A 19,950-nucleotide genomic window follows, 5' to 3' on the forward strand; every position below is an offset into this window, starting at 1 on the left:
AAGTAGATGTTAACACAACAAAATAAAGGGGTGAGATGGATAGATTTATTTTTGAAATTTAAGCACTCTGAAGTAGAGTTGCCATAGTTACCTGCTTGTTTTTACTTGTATTTATGAGATCTGAAGGCCATGGAATTAAAATAATCCTCCCGTGTGTGAAGTGTGTGCTGTAACAACAAGCGCCAGGAGCACCTGGGCTGTGTGCACTGTTGTCAGTCTCACCGCCTGCTTTTTTCTAGTCTGTTCTATGTTGCCTGGGCCTGTCGGGAGGAACTCATGATCAGAAAACTGACGTTAACTCGGCTTCCTTCTGCCACACACATTCAGAAGCACTAGCGACACAGACACACAGTGCTGCACGCTCCTGAGCAGCGCCCGTGGCCTGTCCAAGCCTGACTCGGCACAGCTGCACGTCTCTCACCCGAGACCCGTTTCTAAAAAAGCAGCTCTCCCGGGAGCACCTGATGAGCTTTGTGGGAGCCGTGTCTGAGTCACATTCCTCAACATAAATTCGCCTTGTCCCTCAGCGTCTTGCAAAGGCCTTCGATAAGGATGGAGGCACCCACCTGGCTTTGCCCCTCGCCATTTTGCACCCAGCAAGCCACTGTCCTCTCTGTTGTCACTGCCTCACCTGGTTGACTGTGGGCAGGGTTTAGCAATTAGTTTGGATGACAGCTCTTTTATAAAGATATTATGCCCTTACTTACCCTGGTAATTTTCTTCATTCTCCATTCTACTTTGATAATGATACTGGCATTCTAGCTTTCTTTGGATTCATGTTTGCTTGGTTTAGCTTTTTCATTCTTTTTAAAATCAACTTATCACACTCTACTTGAATTAAGATTACTGTAGAAAGTATATATTTGTAATGGTTTTTTAAAAATCATTTAGGAAAACTCATTTGCTACATTTAGATAATTTACATTAATGTAACTCTTGATATGTTAAGAGTCTAAAAAGTACCTTTTGTTTGATTTCTGTTTATTTCTTTTTCTTTGCTGCTTTCTTTTAAACTATTAATATCTGAGCATTTGATAGTACTGATTTTATGTTTTACTGTCTACTGGACTGTAAAATACCTTTACTCTGTATTTATAGTCAGTATTTAGCCACTTCCATCAGAATATAGAAGTCATACCACCCTATGACATTTCTGTTATCTTGTATTACAGCTACATATATTGAAAGCCACTGCAGACAATACTATATTTTTTATTTTCTATCCAGATATATTTTAAAAATAATATACTGTTATGTCTACCCAGATATTTATCATTTTGTTGCTCTCCCTTTATTCCTACTTCCCTGTCTGCTGATGTTCCTTTTCTCTTTCAAAAGCTTCCCTTAGCAGGAGAGACACCTCCGCTGCTGTTAGCTTCCCTTCAGTTAGTTCGTTTCCATGAGATTGGGGGAGAATATCTTCATTTTACTTTAGTTTCTGAATGACTTGTTTGCTACAGACTTCTCGTTTGATAATTGTTTTGTTTTTAACATTATTAAAATGCCATGCTCTTCTGATCTCAAAACAGTGAGGACCCCACTGCACTTTTCCTGTAAGACACCATTCTCTGCTGCCTGCTGTTAGCATTTCCCCCTCTTTAGCAAGTTTCTCTCTTTGAGTATGGTTTCTTTATCTCATTTGGATTTTTAAAGCTTCATGAATCTGTAGGTTTAAGTACTTCTCCACATTGAGAATAGTTTTAGCTATGATTTCTTCAAGTACCTTTTCATCCACTCATGCTCTGCTGTTTTATGGCCTTTTGTGTTTGTCCCTGAAGCTCTCTGCATTTGTTTTTGATCCTTTTTCTCTCTGGTGCTGAGATTGGATCATTTCTGTTGGTCATTAGTTTACTGTTAGTCCTCTCCATTCTGCTAAAGAGAGTGCTCAGATTTCAAAACTTTTGGGATATTAAATTTTAACTCAAAAATTTCCAGTTAGCCTTTCTTTGCAACTTCTGTTTTAATATCTCATTCTATTGTTATACTATTGTTTTCTGTTTTAAACTTACTTCAAAAGTGTTACATTCTATTTTGAGTAGTATTGATTGCTTGTTCAACACTTTTAAAATCTCAGTTAATTCTGTTAACTGTGTCTCCTAATTTTTTGTCCTTACAGACTTCCTTTTTATATGAGTTGAGACTTTCATGTTTGGTTGTATGTAGAGCAATTTTGGATTTTATTCTGGCTATTTTAAATATTACATTGAGATACTCTGTCTAGTTGCAACCCTGTGGAGACTGTTGATACTTTTGTTTCAACAAATAATTATGCTAAATATACTGCAGCCCCAGGTGAGAACTTAATTTCTATTCCAAGTCAGTTTCAACATGTTCCTAGTTACTGTGGCCTCTTGTGTATCTACCTTCTTGGGGTCAGCCTGGGACACTGGGCACAGGTTTGTTCACTCAATTCTCTGAGTTTATGGTTTGCATGAGGGGGACCCTGGGAACCCAAAAGCAATTATGTGGGGTTGCTTTCTCTAGCTGTTCCTAATTCATTATCTCCCCAATATTTTCTGGTTCCCATTTTTTTTATCTGATTATAAATTGATCACCTCCACAATTGTCACATCTGGGTCAAACACTGAGGAAATGAAGCAGGCTCCTACTGTTCCTGACACTGCCGTCACAGCTGCCACAGGTTGTCTGGGGCCTGGAGCAAACGTGAAGTGAGGGAAAGGAATGGGGAAACACAGAGAGGGTTGTTGGTGTACAAACACTGAGCTTTAGGGAGATCACACTCCCGTTCCTCAAACCTGACCTTTCCTGGGGCTCTCTTTTCCACCCTGTGATGTCATTTCTGGGGTTTGGGCTATCTTGGAATGAAAGAAGTGGCTAAGGTAGCTTGGCAGTCCTTTGAACCCAAGTCTCCTTCTGCAATCTGCCTGTGCTGTTTATGTGTCAAGTAGCTGTGCTGTGCGTTCTCTCGCTTTTGCAGTTGCATTCAGAGGATAGGTACTGCGTTGCCCAGAACTAGACTGATACTATTTAAAATCTTTCTTTTTTAAAAGATTGATTTGTGCATACAGAACTGGAGTACAGGCCAGAGGTACAGGGGAGGTGAAAGGATCCACCAGAGACAGAGTAGGGAGCAGAACAGGCAGATTGACAAAGTACACTACTGAGGGGAGCGGTGGGTGGGTCAGGAGGGATCTGCAGCGCCATGTGGGTCACCTCCGGGGTGGGGATTGAACTCATGTGGAAGTGGCGTTAGCTTCTTAGTGCTGTGCTTTAACCTGCTGTGCCACCAGGGAGGACCAAAATCTTTATTTTCTAAATAACTCCTCTTTATATACAGAGTAGCAGATGATAATGTTAGTAAGAGCTCAGTTAAATGGCCAAAAATGCTTGTTTTCAATTCATTTTGTTGGTTTTGTTTATGCCAATACGATGCTGTTTTGGTCTCTTCTTTTGACCAGATAATTGTCACTGTATTTTTCTCCTGTGCCTTCTACCTAGCCTTGTGAATGAGTGTTGTTTCTTTGTGCCTTCTGTGGGGTAATTTTTGGGACCTCAGCCCCCACTCATAAGCCCTTGGTAAGTCTGACTGGGACAGTGTGTCTGGGTCTAGCTTACTGAATGGTATGAGGCACAGTTTTAGGGGAATAAAAGGTGGGATTCCTCACTGAAGACCCTTTCAGTTTCAGTTTGCACACACCTGAGACATAACTGAGTATAGCTGACATTTTTAAGCAGCAACCATTTGAATTTCACCAAGTTGAGTGTGTAATTTCAGCAGATTTTAAGATGTGAATCCTTGTAGAAGTCACACCTGATGTGGTTGAGCTGGCAGTAGTCTCTGGCAACTCAGGTAGTAGTGTTTGAGTAGACGGGCAAAGTCATTCAGAGTCCACACTGAAGTGGACTCCGTGATCCCAGTGATGTTCTTTATCACCATGAGCGATTAAGAAATATTCAGCCTCTTCTTGAAACTGGACAGATGACAGTCCAGTCCGGGCCACAGTATCGAGTGGGAAGAAGAACAGTGGCACAGTGAGTTGACTGAGCCCACAATGGTTCCAGCTTCATGGTGGGCATAGTATCAGGCTCTCCCCAGCACCCTTTAATCTCACTTGACCTCTTACCTCTATACAACACGCTCTATGCTCACCTTGCCAGGTGAGGCTGCAGAAAAGAATCTATGAGAAAATATGTAGGAAATTGCAGAACTGTGCTGTTTCTGCAGGTGCTATGTTCACTGCAAAATATTTAAAGAACAAGTAGGACAAGAATGGAGAATGAAGACGAGCAGTAAATAAGTCTCCCCTCTGCCTTGCAAAACACAAACTCATGTTGTGGAGGGGCTGAATGAGGTCTTTGGAAGCCCAGACTGGGTCCCAGCCAGTCCTGAGAGTTTGATTTTTCACAAAGGTGATGCAGAGTCCGGGATGCCCAAGTGTTTTTCTGGTTTGTCCCTTGACTATAGCCGTTAACAAGGAAGCCTGGTCATTGATACCTTCTCTCAGGCCACCCAGATCACCATATGCCCAGAATGACACTTCAGTTTATACGCAAGTGGTCATGTTGGACTCAGAGCCCAGGTACACATGACCACTGGGGTTCAGCACTAACTGGAAATTCTATTCACACGTAACTTGCTTTACCTGGAGAGTTCAGGTTTTTGGAACGCACACCTCCTGAGAGATCTGTGGCTCCACCCTAACCTGGCACATTCTGACCCCTGAGGGGCCCCTCATACACCTCCACAGGGGTTACTGCTTCCTGCCTCATGAACAGCAGCACCCTGGCTGGGGGCTCAGGGCACACTCTCATTGCCACAGGCAGTGGGAGACTCAGGTGGCCCATCCAACAGAGCATGAGACAGTGGTGGGTCAGCTAACCCAGTTCTCCTCCTTCCTCTGCAGGTCACCTCCAGTGAGAAGCAACTAGAGAGTCTCAAGAATGCGGGCGGCCTCCTGCAGGCTCTGGAGTGGCTGACCCCAGCTGGTGGGTAAGTAGGCCCCAGAGGCCAGTGCACACACTCCGACCTGCTGCTTTGTCACTCCATCCTCTTCAGCCCCCTGTGCACTGGTGGCCACCACATCCCAGCCTATTACTGCCCAGGGAGGCCACCCTCGGGGTATCTCCACTGTGCTGGTGGGGGCTGGGAGGCAGCATTCCCATCTGCAGGTGGGGAGGGGGACCCCAGTGGGAGATGTGACTCAATTTGTAGGAAACAACAGGCCCAGTCTGTATACACATTTGCAGCCTTGCCCAGAGACCTCATGAGTGCCACTTTCAGAGGCTCTGGAGGCCCAGGGCAGGGCTGGGGTCAGAAAAGAACCCACAGTTCAGCCCACTCCATAGTACCAGGCAGCCTTCCTTGGCAAGATCAGAGAGAAATTCTGGAACCTACAGAACCATGACTCCCAGAAGCGATGTGAGACTGGGCCAGCCTCCCAGTGCTCTGCAATCCACAAATCAGGGTCACCCTGTCACGTGTGACAGCCTGTGAAGGTAGGAACTGGCCTCAGCCAGCCCCACAGTGATATTGAGGCTGGAGGGGTGAGGCCTGCAGGGGACTGCGCCCCAAAAGACATGCACTCCTCCCCCAATGGGAAGGGCTTAGGGCTTACAAGCTTCTACACTCTGATCTGATTGCAAGGGATAGAAGAGTTTGCGGGCAGATACCCACCTTCAGCTGGGGGCCGTGATGATGCACTGCGATGGCCGTGCTTGAGCTGGCAGGGGCGGTGGGTGGTGAGACTCAGGAGATGTTTCATGATTCATGGGTGGGTCACTGTGCCTTCCTCAGGTCATTGTCTCCAGAGCCGAGGGCAGTGGCCAGAGGCTGCCCTCTCTGCCCTGGAAAGGAAGCCTCACCACCAATAGGGGTGCAGGCCTTCACTGGGTTTTCAGGACGTGGAATGATGCCTGGCGTTCTTGATAGTTTGCCATGAAATTTGCTTCCTGGTATTTGGGGTTTGGTATCAATTTGGAGAAAAACGGGTGGTTGAAACATTACTGAGGTGAATCTGAAGAAGGCTCAACTCCATCCAGCCTTTTCACATACAACCCCACCCGGATGGGATGGGAAGGGGATACCATCGCCTAGCCTGCCTGCCCGCCCCTCCTCTCTTCAGCTAAGTCAGGTTTGCTCTTGGGCCTGCCTCTGTGAGGTGAGGGGAAGGACAAGCTAACTTTGAAGGGCAGAGCCCTTCCTCGCCTTGCTGACCCATGGTGTAAGACGTGGACAGCAACTCCCTGGGCTGGGTCACAGACCTTCTGCTAGACTGGTCTGTGAGGTGCAGGTGATGTCCACCCCTGGCCTTGTGCAGCCAGCTGCGATGAAGCAACTCTGAGTTGTGCTGAGGAAGGTATGGGAGACCATGGGGAAGAGTGGAATTCTGTGGATCGTTCCAGAAAGCCCTTCCCCTCCAGGGTCTGCCTGTGTGGGGACTCTTCACCTAGCCAAAGCCAGTATGTCCTCGCATGCATCAATTTGGGAGGGCTGGGACCATATGTATCCAAGCAAGCCAAGTGCTCCGGGAAGCCAGCAGTCTCAGCTCTCCCCTCACCCAACATTCCAGCAACAAAAACGTCCACATCAGGCAGGTGTCTTGCAGAGAGGTCGCTGCTATGGAGTTATCTTACTTGGGCTTTTGTTTAGGTGGCCTAAACACAAAAGGTTGTCTTAAGTTAAGCAAGAAATGAGGGGCTGTCAGTGCTCTCTATGCTGATGTGGCTCTTCCAGAGGTTGGGGGTGTCGTCCTTGCCTGTCACCGGGCCAGTGGGGCTGCTCTGGCTGGTGGGATGGGTGGCATGGCCCCACTAGACTAGCCCAGCCTCAGCCAGAGACAGTTCGTTGTCCCAGGCGGCCTTTGATGCACAGCCGGAGTGCACAGCGCCCTCTCCTGAACACAGCTCCATCGGCCTTTTGTGCAGCACCCCCCTCCTCATCTCTTGGCAGCAGCTCTATTTTTGTGCAGTCAAGAGCATGTTCCAAGCTAATTTTATACTTCAAGGTTTCCTGCTACGTGTCATGCTTTTCTTTGCTCACAGTTGTTAAGGCCCAGGTTTAAAGTGTCTCAAACAATTTGCTCTGGCAACAAAATTTCCATTTTAAGCTCTTAATTGCTGATCCACACCTAAGAACAAGAAACTAAAGCCCCTGGCTGGTTGGCCAGCATCACCAGTGCAGCTGGGAGAGTCAGTGTTGTGGTGGGCCTGGGGCCTCCGCTGCTGTGTGGTCAGCACAAGCAGGTGCTGGGTAGGCCTGCCAGGGCCGGGCGGTGTCTGACTGCTGATTTGCTCTGACAACTGTCAATGCTCCTGGTCAAGACACTTCAGGTATCAAGTAGTCAGGGCTGAAGCTCAGGCCTCACTTAGGGGTGCTGCCACAGCCAGTGCGGAGCCCCACTAGGGCCGTGAGCTGGTGGCATCAGTGCCCAGAACCTGCTGTTTCTGCTTCCCAGGATGACAACTCTAAGGAAACCACTGGGCCATCAGCTGCTTAGGTGTAAAAAAGACCAGCCCTCTCAAAGAGGTGGGTGTTTCAGCCAGAGATACCTAAGTGTTCCTACTTTGGTTTTTCTCACAGTTCATCTGCTGACAGTGCGGTGGCTTCATTGGCCCTTGAAATCCTTCAAGTTGTTGGACGGTAGCAAGAAGGCACTTAGCCCGAGTGCACTCCACAGCACCAAACCTTGGCCACATCTGTTCATCACATCATCATCTACAGCTGTTTTAGGACCTAATAAAGTCAGTTGAACCTAGAACCTAATGGTCGAGGTGGTCTCACTACTGCTGGGCCCTAGAACACCCCTTCAAGATAGACCTCCTCAGCTCCCCTGGGTACATCTGGGAACCCAAGTTTTGCTAGCCCTCTGTGGGCCACATGGCCCTCCTCTAAAGCCTGCACTGCCTGAGCTCAAGTGGATGAGGAACTTTCTGCAGCCTGCTGGCATCTGTAAGCATCTCTCTACTCCCAAGATTAAAAGGCAGGACTAGACATGCATACTCCCTCTGCCGCAGTTCTAGAGCAACCCTCTTGAAGGTTTGGTTCCTGTCTTCCTCCTACTTTTACCTGCCTGGCTTTTCTTCATTTCAGGGACAGTCTTCCAAGAATCCTTTCGGAGGACTGACAAGATTCTACTAACAAAGGTAGTTAGAATTTGCCTAAAGGAATGCAAAGTGCTGTAAGAAAACGCTGGCATCCTTGAAGGTCTGCCCATGTAAATGGTGTGATGGCATCAAGGTAGAACCTTTCCCCCACCTCTACCAAACCCTCTCCACCCCTTTATCCTTAAAACCTTTCCAGCTTCTCCCCGTTCCCTTAGAACCACCTGTGTCAGTGGCAAGCCCGTGGAAGTATTCGGTGAACTGCAGGAAGGCCTACTCCTCAGCCTGCACTAGGAAGTGAGGGCGGCTCCTTGGCAGCTTCAACCAGGTGAGCTACTCTTTGGTGCCTGTGCCTCTGAGGCCTCTGAATGGAATGATTAGGCGAGATCAAAGGATGCGGTTGCTCTGAGTGCCAGAAAACCACTGCTCCAAACCTAAAAGGGGTTCTGTCCTAGGTGCCCTAGGTAGGTGAAGGTGGGGCCACCAGACATGGTAGCTATGGGGGCTCTAGGTGCCCCTCTACTCTACCATGGGAAATGGGTCACTGTCATCAACAGCTACCACAGTGGTCTGGGTAGTTCATCAACTTACAGTTGGCTTTGTAATAAACATGGCAGCGCTGAGCCCAACTCCATTAGAGGTGGTCAGCTCATTTAATTCCTGCCACAACTTTTCTGCCTCTTCTGAAATTGAGTCTCGAGGAAGCAGTCAACTTACCCAAGCCCTCACAATTCTTTAACCTGCATGTGCCACCCTCCCCACTACTCTCACTAGGTGTCCAGGGCTCAAGGAGCAAATAGTTGTGTAGGATGGTGCCCCACCTAGGAGCGGGCAGTTTCACTTGATCCCTGTGTTTTTTCCCACAGGGAGAAGACCCCATGCTAAATCCTGGTGGGCAGTGTCCCCTTACCAGGCTGTGTTCATGTGCTGGGAGGGTGGAAGAGCAGCCACAGCCCTGCCTTCGCTTAAGTTGTTGCCTGCTGGTCTCGGGCTCAGGCATTGTTTGCCCAGGAAAGCCATTGTCTCCATTCATTTCTATGGGTGAAATACCCTGCAGTTCTGGGCCTGAAGTATTCCCAGAAATAACTTCAGAGCGATGAGAGATTCTTGTTTTCCCTTTCAAGTTGAGCAGGAAGGAATCTTTTATTCAAGGTGAAAAATGGAAGGTCAGAACACCACTTAACTCTTCTGCTGATTGGCCCAATTCCGGCTGTGTGTGGCCGTATGCGAGTGGGTGGCAAGCAAGGCTGCTGCAGGGCCATGGATGCAGCTGAGTGCCAGGACACTCAGGCCACCCTGTGGAAGCCTCCCACTCGGGTGAGAGGCTCCATGCTCCTGGAATTGGTGGGTGGGGGGTTACTCCCCCAAGTGCCAAATGTGAAGCTGTGAGCCCAGGAAGGAGACGGAGCAGGCTGGCTGAGCAGGAGAGGTTGAGGTCTGTAACTCTTCCTGACCTCCCTGTGCAGGAGGCCCCTCGTATTTGGCTTTGCAGGCTGGCTTCAGTTCTTAGAGGTTTCCCTCTTCCCCACATCAATTCTGGCAGTAGTGAGGGTTCCAGACCCAGACATCTATTGGCCTCTCCCCTGAACTCATTTGCCAACTAGCTAAATCCACAGCCTCAGCTTTTCCAGGAATGGTGTCCTGAAATTGCAGAATAGCAAAGAAGGCAGAGCAAGGGTCTCATCTTCCCCCACCACTAACATGAATCCTGAGGAACTGAAAAGTCATCTAGGGAAGCTAAGGATGCAACATTTTACTGGGTTCTCTGTACTTGTTCAGCTCTTCATGTTTCCCCCATCAAAATAGGACAGGCATTTCTGTGCGTCTGTGGGGGGGGGGGGGGCGCTCTGCTGGCTGAGGCTGTCCTGACTCCACCTGAAGCAAGAACTGCTTTATACTTCCTCCTGTGGTGGAAAGTACAATGTAGAAAATAAACCTGATACGTGCATTTATGTCAGGGCTGAGGTAGTAGCCTCAGGAAGAAACAGAAGGCAAAGGAAACTACAATATTCCCGGCCACTTGGCATAGGGTGGGAACTAGGCCATTGCTGAAGTTTAAATCCCAATAGCTTTAAGCTTTGGTGAGGCTGAGGAGGGAAGTAATGGAAAGTAGAAGCATGAAGTCAAGGTTGGGAAGCAGTAAGGAGATCCAAAGTCCTGAAGAACTCTTGTGAAAGAAGACTGATCCTTCTACTGTATCTGGACTCTGGTCTACTGTTGAGGTTTGATGCACAGGTGGCTAATCAAGGCTTATCACCTCTCTCCAGTTTACCGGGAAGCAGGATGGACATCACAGAGGATACTAATGGTTAAGGAAAAGGGAGCACAAGCTTTCCTGTGTCACCCTCACCAATCCCTACACTCTGTAACTGTGCTTGATTAATTCAAGCAAGGGTAGACTGTCTTACAATACAAAAAGACTTGGCTCTATTTACTTTATAAACCAAACAGCACCATTTAAATCTTGTTTTTACAGTAATCAAAACAAGAATTATAAATATATCAAGATTTTTCAGTGTCAAGGATTAAAATAATCCAAGTCTTACGTTAGAACAATACTCTAACATGAAAAAAGCTTTTACTCTTCAGCTCAATGGTGATCACTGCAATGGGATCAAATTCCAAGATCTCTCTTTCTTTCCAGGTAACTTAAGATTACTAAGAAAGTTAGGCTATAATCATATCACTTCTAGCATTAGTTTTAGCATCCACTTAAGAGTTTATTTGCCCTTCCTTTGAATCAATGTGCTAGGTGCTGTACTCCCATAATGTACCTGAAACTAGTCTTTTACTGTACAACAGTAAAATACTGTGATGGGTGCCCAGGGTGAGCTGTACACAGCATACTAGAGCTGGAGGCAAAAGAAAACTTGCACACAGATTGATGGTCATGCATTTTATCCAAAGTAACCTGTCTGTACATTTTATTCCAATTTTACAGTTTTCTTAGCTGTGTCCCTTTAACCATCTTGCTGGATTCACATCCACACTGTGGACCTTTAACACTACAATGACTTTAGGTGAAGCTCTGAAAATGTTTTATGGTTTTTTAAAGTTCCTTAAATTGCTATGGTTCTTTATATGTTAAAAGCTGTTAAAAGCTGTACTTACTGAAGATATTCTGGACAGAGACCTACCACCTCACCAGGTATGCAAATTTCCCCCAATTATGTTTACACTGTGGTATGTCCCCATCCCCCATTACTGTTAGACCACAAAGAATATGAGTATTTTGCAAAATGTTTTCACAGACAAAGTTGATTTTTGACAAAAAAGGAACTGAAAAATACATCTCTCCTAAAACACAAGTCTTAACAGGTCAACTGACTCTGCCCTCAGGGATGAACTAAAGCTCATCAGACCTACCACCGGGATGACAGGATTATCTGGCAGACAGCATGGAAGGAGGCCCACTCTGATTATGTTCACATAAACAGAGGCTTAAATCATCCTAATTATTAGTTCAAAGTGGAGCTGAAGGAATTCCCCTCTTCAAATGAGTCACACTTACCTGAAGGTGCTTCAAGTCCAAATCAGGTATTTAGTTCTTTATTATCTTATGGTATCTAATGGGATGAATCTGGCATTTGGGGGTGGGGATTGCCTACTGGGCTTTCAGTTTTGTTCTATGTAGTTGAAAGATGGGAGCCCTTCCTTGGTCACTTGTGCAAAAGGTCAGGTGGACACAGTCTAGCTGACAGGCTCTAAGCCCAGAATCCTTCTGCTGAAGGTGATAGGAATCTCTCTTCTTACACAAATGCAGGGTCAAGTGATTAAAAAAAACTTGGCAAATAGTCGCTTATTACCCTCACAAGCCACTATAATGACAAGGAAAAAAAGTGACACAACTGAATGAATTAAAAGTTTAATTCTGAGCCATTTTTATAACCGTATTTTCTCTTGAAGCATTTTATCACAGCAGGTTACAACAACTTTGGGATAAAAGGCAACTGGTAAACTGTCCAAAACAAGGTTCCAAATAACACCTCTTACTGATTTACCCTACCCCATACATATATCCCAAATAAAGTTTTTGATCAAAAACATGAAATAGATCCACCTGCTTATTTTAAGCATATTAAAAAGGAAACTAATTGGACCATTTCTATTTGTCTATTTTATACAAAAAAAGGCTACACAATGTTACACTTTATTCAGATTACAATTAGAGTGATTATGAATTAGTGTTCTACACCATTACTCAATTCTTAAAAATTAGAAATTGCTGTAGCAGTATTCACTATAACTTAACACTACGAGAGACTTAAAAAACTAAGTTTACTGCAAAAAAAAAAATTAAAAGAGCTACTTTTCAAAGCAAGCAAAGTCAGTACCATTACAGATATTAAAAAAAAAATTTAACAAGCAAGGCTAGAGTTTGATAAATTCCATCTTGTGATCCATTCTTGTGTATTCTTCACTTCTTGGGTCACTCCCAAAATCCATTTGTATTGTTACTCCTCGACCAAAAAGGACCAGAACAAAAAGTTTTACTTCAATTGTTCCCATAGGAAACTCAGCTTGGTTAGTGTGTCAGGCACTTTCTGAGATACCAGCCCACCCCTTGAGCCCTCTCAGCAACTCTACAGGCCAATTCACAATGCAAGTTCAGACAATACAGCTGTATAAAGAGAGAAAGGCTGCTATTAATGTTTAAAACAGCAAATGTTACTCATTTGAGTATTAAGTTGCAAAGCTGTGGCAAAAACATTAAAGTCAATAACTTCCACACATGACCACATAACAACCAGAAATCTGAGAACATTCAAATGTTCCAAGACATCTCCTTTCAAAGTATCTGTTTTTGTGGCAGATTTACAGATAGGCCTAAATCACTCCCACCCTACCCAACCAGGTCTTTCTGAAGTTCTGTAGGCAGAGTAAAAGTATTTTACCCAAACTGGCTTTTGTAACTTCTTACCTAAAGGATGATTTACAGGTCAGTATCAAACCAGGCCAGCTGATTGCTGTCACCTGGAGGCAGCCCATCCATGAGGTCCTGGGCATGCCCTAGATCTGGCAGCCCATCAACTGGATAGTCAGCACCAGGGTGGTGGCCACCCATCTCATGCTCCATCATGGGGTCCATACCCAAGGCATCCTGGCCGTATCCACCAGAGTGAAAAGAACGATAGCTGGGATCTAGAAGAGTCAGAGGCAGCACAATGGTCAAGACAACCTAACAATGAAATTTGGGTAAGTACTAACTTCTGTTTCTACCAAAGACAGAGTCCTTTGTTATTCTGGATATTCTGCAGTTATGAAGGCAGAGCTCTAAGACTCCAGAGGATAGCAACAATGTCTTGTATATGTGAGCACAGGGTTAGGAGATGACAGGTGGAGGCTAAGTTATAAGAGTCCAGGTGATACCAAGAAAAACATTCCAATGAAACCTTTGCTTTATCTTGAAGGGCAGATATTTATGTATTTGTCGTGGTAACAACTAGCTTATAAACGTTAATGCTTTAGTTACAATCTATCCCCATGACGCCATCGACCACTTTGGGTTAGCTTTTTAGAATACCCTGATAACACAACTTTGTAAAAACACCCACCCTAGATCTGAGCTTGGGGACAAGAGTTTCCCATTTTCACATCCTGGGTGGGTTGCAGACACAGGTGTTAAGGATTCTCTGATAAGGGAAAAAAAACAAACCAAGCAATTGGTTACATGCACTACAGAGGTCCCACAGTAGTGCTTATTTGTTGGTGTGAGCCAATTGCTGACTGAGGAATTTAAAAACTGCCTTTAATTACTGCCACTAATTTCCTGCCAACACTGGTTTCCCAGATGAGCAACCCAGATCTTTTGATAAAGCCAACTGGAACTTTAGCTTGATCTGTAGTTAACTGAGAAATGTGAGACACATACCATCCTGGCGATATCCAAGCGGTTCTCCCTGGGCACCAATATCAAGTCCAAGATCAGCAGGCTAGATTAAATGGGTACAAGGTAAGGAAGCAAAATGAAAATTCTCAAATTTCAAAACTGTTACTTCAAACTTTATACAACTCAACCACTATGCCTAACAAATGTTTTCCTACAAAGTACCTACTATGTGCAAAAGCACTGTTCTGGATGTTAAGAGACACAATAGTAAACAAAACAGGCAAAGTTAGTATTCCTGAAACGAGCTCATGACACACAGGCTGTTTTGAGAGATTTTTTTTGTCTGAGCAGCTGGAAAGGCAAATTGCCACTTAACAGACAACAGGCTTGTGGGTGAGGAAAAGTCAGAGCTCAACAGTTGGAATATTTCATTTGCCCCCTTTTTTTATGGCATGTAGCAATGTATAGCAGGATCACTTCCCAACAATCAAGTATAATCCACTATATATGGGCTAACACAACTGAATGAACTTTTAGGGTTCATAGAAATTCAAGTAGAAAAGTAGTGTGTATTGTTAAATAAATTGAACTGCCCCTTCCTTTTGAAAAATATGCTTTAACCTAAAAGTTTTTCCGTCTACCCCCCTCGTGAATTCTAAAGCAGCAAGCCTGTTCTTCCTCACGGCACTTAGTAAGATAGCAGAAATAAATATGTACTGAGGGAAAACCACAAAATGTCCTCCTATCTGCCAAATACACACACTCACCTCATTCCAAGCCATTGGCTCTGTTCTGAAGAGAGAACTGGTCAGTTCAACTGAAAGCCTTTTCTTGTAATCCTGGGGCTTGTCCTCAGACATTCGGAACAAGACAGCAGCTGCATATGTTGCTGGGTTGGGGAGAGGGGAAAAAAGGCCCTTAAGGCAAAGCTGAGGCTTGGCTGTGCACACCAGCTCAAGACTTAGGTTCTTTTTTTACTTACCCACACCTTCATTCCTAGAGTGAAGTAATTCTGTCAGAGGAGCTGTGGCTCCTTCAGCTTCAATAGCTTCTGCAGCCTCCTTGTCCTGAGCAAGTTCACAGAGGACCCCGGCAGCTACTCTTTGGATATTTTCAATGGGAGAATAAAGCAGCTAAGGAAAAAATACACAAGAAAAATCTAATTATAAAGTGAAGTTAAAAACATGGTGAGCAAACATTCTCAATTCAGACAGAGAGCCTGTAAGCAGCACTGACATTATATATATATATATTAAGATTTTTTTCCCCCCCACTGATGCTCCAAATCCCAGTTTTTCTCCTATGGCACATAAAGGACACTATATATTTTCATTCTTTGGCAGGGGACATCGGCAGGTATTTTGTAAATGCTGGCACACCTGTTATTTTACCGCAGTTCCCCAAAATTTTATTAAAATCCTCAAGTCTTTTGGATCTATAAAAGCTAGAAAACCTTACTTAAAACCAAAACCAACATACCTGCACAAACAATGGAATGGTGTTTAGTCCTCTGATTACAATTCGGTTGTGAACGTCCCGAGCTAGGATGTGAAGGGCGCCAGTGCAGCCTTCAACTATTTCTTCCATGCGGACTCCCTCCTATCAAAAGAAAAAAAAAGGTTAACAAGGCATTTGAGAGAGGGTATTCTCCTCTCTAAAAAATTGAAAAGCTTTCTGAGTAGCCATTACTAGACTACAGTTACACACTAAACAGTCAGAGTTCCCTATAACTTACAGTTAGTTCAGGAATGAAGATTCCATTAACTAGAATGTGGGGTGTTCTTGGCAGCACCCCCCCACCCCCAAGTGGTTGAACAAAGTACAAATCAATAAACCTCTGAATCCCAAGGATAACCTTTCATATAGTGAGGACACCAACCCCTCTGGGTAAAAGGACTATAAGAGACACAAAGATGGGAAAGTAAAACTCAGACTATGCCAATATTTTCTTTGACAAGCTCCCTCCATCTAATTTTGTACATCTTGGTGACAAATTATCAAAATTTTATCAACTGCTGAAATTACTGAGCTGCCAGCAGAAATCCACCTCACCAAGTCAAATTCAACTGAGACACCCTCCAAGGGAGAAGGAAATACATATTTTTTCTGCATATTTGGGATATTGGGATAATTTTATTCTAACCACTTTTGGCAGCTTTTTTTTTTTTTTCTCCAATTTTTCTGGGAGGCCTGGCTTTGTTTTTTAAAGTAATTTAGTAATTCTTTGAAGGTCTTATTCTGAATAATTGTTTTTAGGCACTTTATATGAAGCTAGTTTTTTAAGATTACAAACTAAACATTAAAGCTTTTAGGCTGGGGTTATAAGGTAAAGTTTTCAGAAATGCTATTATTTTTAGAACTTGTCAATAATATCCTTAAGGTTCCTGAAATAGTTTAAGCCACTCCTGAAAAGATGCAGAAAAGGTATGTCAAATATTTGTAGGTAAAACACATGTGGCAAGGAATGCACTCTGAAATCAGATTTGGATTTACCCTTTAGAACTGATAATGCAAAGGGCTTTTCAAAGGAAACAATTAGGGGTCGCATTACTATCTTCTTTATAGTCACAACATTGTCAGTTTTTTAGTCAGGAAGCATCCTTATCCCTCAAGCAGGATGGAGGAATCCAAAGTAGTTCAGGTTCACATAGATTTATAACTCCTTCTAAATAGGCAGATGTCTATAATAATTTACCTACCACAAATTGCTGCTGTGTTCCACCCATAGATGTACGGCGCTGGGTATCCTGGTGAGCACGAACCAGCAACTGAACTAGTCGTGGTATGGCACCCTGCTCCCGTAAAGGTGCATGATTTGCAGGACAAAGGGCAAGATTTCGAATCAAACCAACGGTAGCCTGCAGATAAGAATAAAGAAGTGTTGTACAGCTCAACAACAACCATTTCTTATTTTAAAATTCCCACATTAAATCTATGGGTATCACTTTAACACTCACTACAGCAAAACTTTAGAACCATAGTCCCATCCCAGCCTTTATTTTCAATTCTTCAACCTTCTACTTTTTACCTTTATCAGGGGCCAATGGGATGGTGGGTGTAAGAGTTTAACCACAACTGGAAGTCCATAGTGAAGGCGAACAGCATTCTGGGCCATTTCTGCTTCCTGGTGTCGGCTGGTCAGATGACGAAGAGCACAGATGGCAGGTTCAGTAATATCCTCTCTGTCACCAGCACGAAGGACAGTACGCACAAGAGCTTCTATTCCACCCACTTGGCACACCATCATCTTGTTCTTGTAATTATTGCAAGTGAGATTAGAAAGAATTCCAGCTGCACAGGTGACCACATTTATATCATCTGAGCCCAGAAGCTGAACAAGGGTCCCAAGTAGACCTTCCATTCCTTCCTAAGGAGATAAAAACAGATTCTCAGTGCATATTCATCTTAACTTTACTACCAGTACAGTGGTGTAACTAACTAAAATTTGTACCTGTTTAGTTGCAGCATCTGAAAGATTCCTAAGAGTCCAAAGACAGTTCTGAACAAGACGTTGACTTGGATCTGTTAGGTGTAGTCCTAAAGCTTGCATTCCCCCTGGCAGAGTAAAAAAAAAAAAAATTCGAAGAGAATGGCCATTATCAATTCCTTTAAGCACTAAATAGCTTCTCTAATATTAAAGGGAGGCCCTCTTTATTTCTAAAGCTTATTCTTCAAGTATTTGCTTTGATTTTCTTAGATGATATTGTTCAGCTTTCCTTTACTTTTCAGGTCACCTCACTAGTAAAACACATTTGTGGGTATCTAGTATGCCTTCCTCTATGGACAGCAGTCATTAGCTCCACTTATTTCCTTCCATCCATTCCAAAAACATTTATTCAAGACCAAACCATATTTAAAATTGGAGCTATACCTGTGAGCAAAATTATTAAAATATTCCCATATTCATGGAGCTTACGGTATATTATTGATGGAGGCAACAATAAACACAGAATTAATAGAATTATATAGTATCTAGGATGGTGTTAAGTGCTATGAAAAAAAAACTACACAAGGGATGCTTTTGGCAGGAACTATATAAGACAAGACCCTGAGGAGCTTCCATTTAGACCCTCCCTGAACTGAGCTCTTCATCTAGCCAATCATTACTAAATTCCAGTAAGACCTTCTCCTTAGCACCTAAACTCAAGACCCTCTTTTCTTCCTTCAGGACATGTCTCCTTTCTCTGCCTCTAAGGCATTAAATCCCTCAAGGGAATAGTGATCCCCATTAATGCTGCGTCATCATTTGGTGTTTCATAACACTCATTCCAATTCGTAATCTTTTTTGATATTTTTGTCACCCTCATCAAACTGACTATATAGAGGCCGTACATACTACAGCATTTAATATCAGAAGCACCTAGGTTTGAAACATCTTAAGGACTCCTAGGCCTCCAGTCTCATACATTTTCAGGTGCCTAATTTGACATACCAGGGATTCTCATTAAGTATATAAATAACTGCATTTTTCACAAGAACTACCAGTATTTATGAAATAGCTGGCAAAATCTACACTGCCCTGTTCTATATGAAGTCAGCCCCACTTTCCTATCTACAAGTCTACTGTCACACTGCCAGCAGCTATCCTAGACAGTCACAATATACCAGTCTTCCATATACTATCAGGTAAAATTACTTTCAATAAGTGGGAGGGATATAGGTGTCACCAACTCTACACTTAACTCCCAATATTTTCTTCTATTAGATGCTTTTTATTCTTCCTCTTCCAGTTGAAAGAAAAAAAAAAAGGATGGATGGTAGCTAAAGAGTAACTGTATCTTCATGACAAGAAGACCAAGAGGGCCTAGTGCAGGCCATAGGTTCTTCTACAACCAATATAAACACACAATTATAGCTATATGAAACAGAACACTGCTTAGCTATTATCACTGTACTTTTAGTAACATTAGTAGGCTGTGACACAATTTCACCTATTTATAAGTCTATTAGCAAAGCAAAATCTTTGCTAATAACTTGTTTAAGCCAAACATAGCTGTAATCTTTGATGAGTAATGAGAACTATGCCTAAATGTGGCTTAAATACTACCAACTTGCAGCTAGCAAGGAGAAACAAACGTTTTCATATGAAGGTGACCTTGGCTACAAACTAAATAGAACCATCTACTACTTTTATCTCTTTTTCCCCAAGACATTTAAATTCATTAGAACAGTATATTCTATATACATGAGCACAAAAACACATATACTTACCAGCTTCTACAATAGCTGGCTTATTACTAGAGCAGACAGATAGCACTTTCAGCACTCTGCTTGTGGTCCACAGTAGTTTCTCATAAGTATAGGTTCTCATTATATTTACTAAAGCTTGAGGTCCACCACTCGCCAGAATGATCAGCTAGAAGACATGTATATACTATTAGTTGTGGAATCTTGATCAAATACCTAAAGAAAGACTTAAAAATTTCACCCAGCTTGCCACTTACTTTAAATGTATTTCTAGACGCCAACCCCACACTCGTTATGCTGGCGTCCTATTAAATACCCTTTTCTATACAGGATCCCAACTAAGATATACCAGTCCTACCAAGAATATATCAAAGTTGGTCCAATCATCATCTTCCCACAATGGTCACAGCAGAAGAAAAGGAAAATACAAAAAACCTTGAGGCTGCCTTGTTTATACCTTGAGGACTCCTGCATGCAGGCCCCTCCAGGTGAATACCAGGCCGTGGCTGCCTTGTTTATACCTCACCTGTCTGCTCAGGGCACAGGACTTGCACCTGAATTTGCTTGAGAAAGGGAACCTCAGCCCACCATTGCCAAAGCAGTTGTGTGCCCTCGGAGAAGTACTAGCAGGGGGAAAAGCAGGCTCCAAGGAGGGCTTCCCTGTTAGCCTAGTGGGTTAAGGCTCAGTGCTGAGGCGCTACGGCTGCTAGGGCCTGAGTTCGATCCCCACCCAGGGAGCAAACCCACACAAGGTGCGGTGGGCCGTTCCTCTCGCCCACTGCCCTCCTTAGTGGTGTGACTCAGTAGTTGCTCTTCCTTCCCTTCCCTCATGTGTCTGTCCTCGGCTTCCCCCGCCCGCCCTTTGTCTCCCC

The 19,950-nt window shown here is 44.0% G+C and overlaps 2 protein-coding genes across 4 annotated transcripts in view; one reads left to right on the forward strand and one right to left on the reverse strand.

Annotated features, from left to right (window-relative positions):
* The window catches only part of ULK4 (unc-51 like kinase 4), a 350,684-nt gene extending 342,973 nt beyond the window's left edge, over nucleotides 1-7,711 (forward strand). The window contains exons 36-37 of the mRNA XM_012735176.1: nucleotides 4,866-4,951; nucleotides 7,541-7,711. Of these exons, the coding sequence (XP_012590630.1) occupies nucleotides 4,866-4,951; nucleotides 7,541-7,604 (150 nt within the window). The 3' untranslated portion in view covers nucleotides 7,605-7,711. The remainder of the gene's footprint in view (nucleotides 1-4,865; nucleotides 4,952-7,540) is intronic.
* A 4,199-nt stretch (nucleotides 7,712-11,910) lies between these two features.
* Nucleotides 11,911-19,950, reverse strand: part of CTNNB1 (catenin (cadherin-associated protein), beta 1, 88kDa) — a 28,545-nt gene continuing 20,505 nt past the window's right edge. Inside the window, exons 7-16 of one of the 3 annotated variants that reach the window (XM_004676283.2) lie at nucleotides 19,103-19,247; nucleotides 17,343-17,446; nucleotides 16,920-17,258; nucleotides 16,591-16,749; nucleotides 15,371-15,490; nucleotides 14,874-15,024; nucleotides 14,659-14,780; nucleotides 13,934-13,994; nucleotides 12,983-13,203; nucleotides 11,911-12,521 (exon numbers count right to left, since the gene is read on the reverse strand). In XM_004676283.2, coding sequence (XP_004676340.1) covers nucleotides 12,995-13,203; nucleotides 13,934-13,994; nucleotides 14,659-14,780; nucleotides 14,874-15,024; nucleotides 15,371-15,490; nucleotides 16,591-16,749; nucleotides 16,920-17,258; nucleotides 17,343-17,446; nucleotides 19,103-19,247 — 1,410 coding nt within the window. In that variant the 3' untranslated portion in view covers nucleotides 11,911-12,521; nucleotides 12,983-12,994. Of the gene's footprint in view, nucleotides 13,204-13,933; nucleotides 13,995-14,658; nucleotides 14,781-14,873; nucleotides 15,025-15,370; nucleotides 15,491-16,590; nucleotides 16,750-16,919; nucleotides 17,259-17,342; nucleotides 17,447-19,102; nucleotides 19,248-19,950 lie in introns of all 3 variants that reach the window. The other 2 variants (XM_004676282.2, XM_004676281.2) reach the window with 2 other exon arrangements.

The sequence above is a fragment of the Condylura cristata genome, unplaced genomic scaffold (assembly GCF_000260355.1).
Source record: "Condylura cristata isolate star-nosed mole 26May11 unplaced genomic scaffold, ConCri1.0 scaffold00004, whole genome shotgun sequence".
Lineage (NCBI taxonomy): Eukaryota > Metazoa > Chordata > Mammalia > Eulipotyphla > Talpidae > Condylura > Condylura cristata.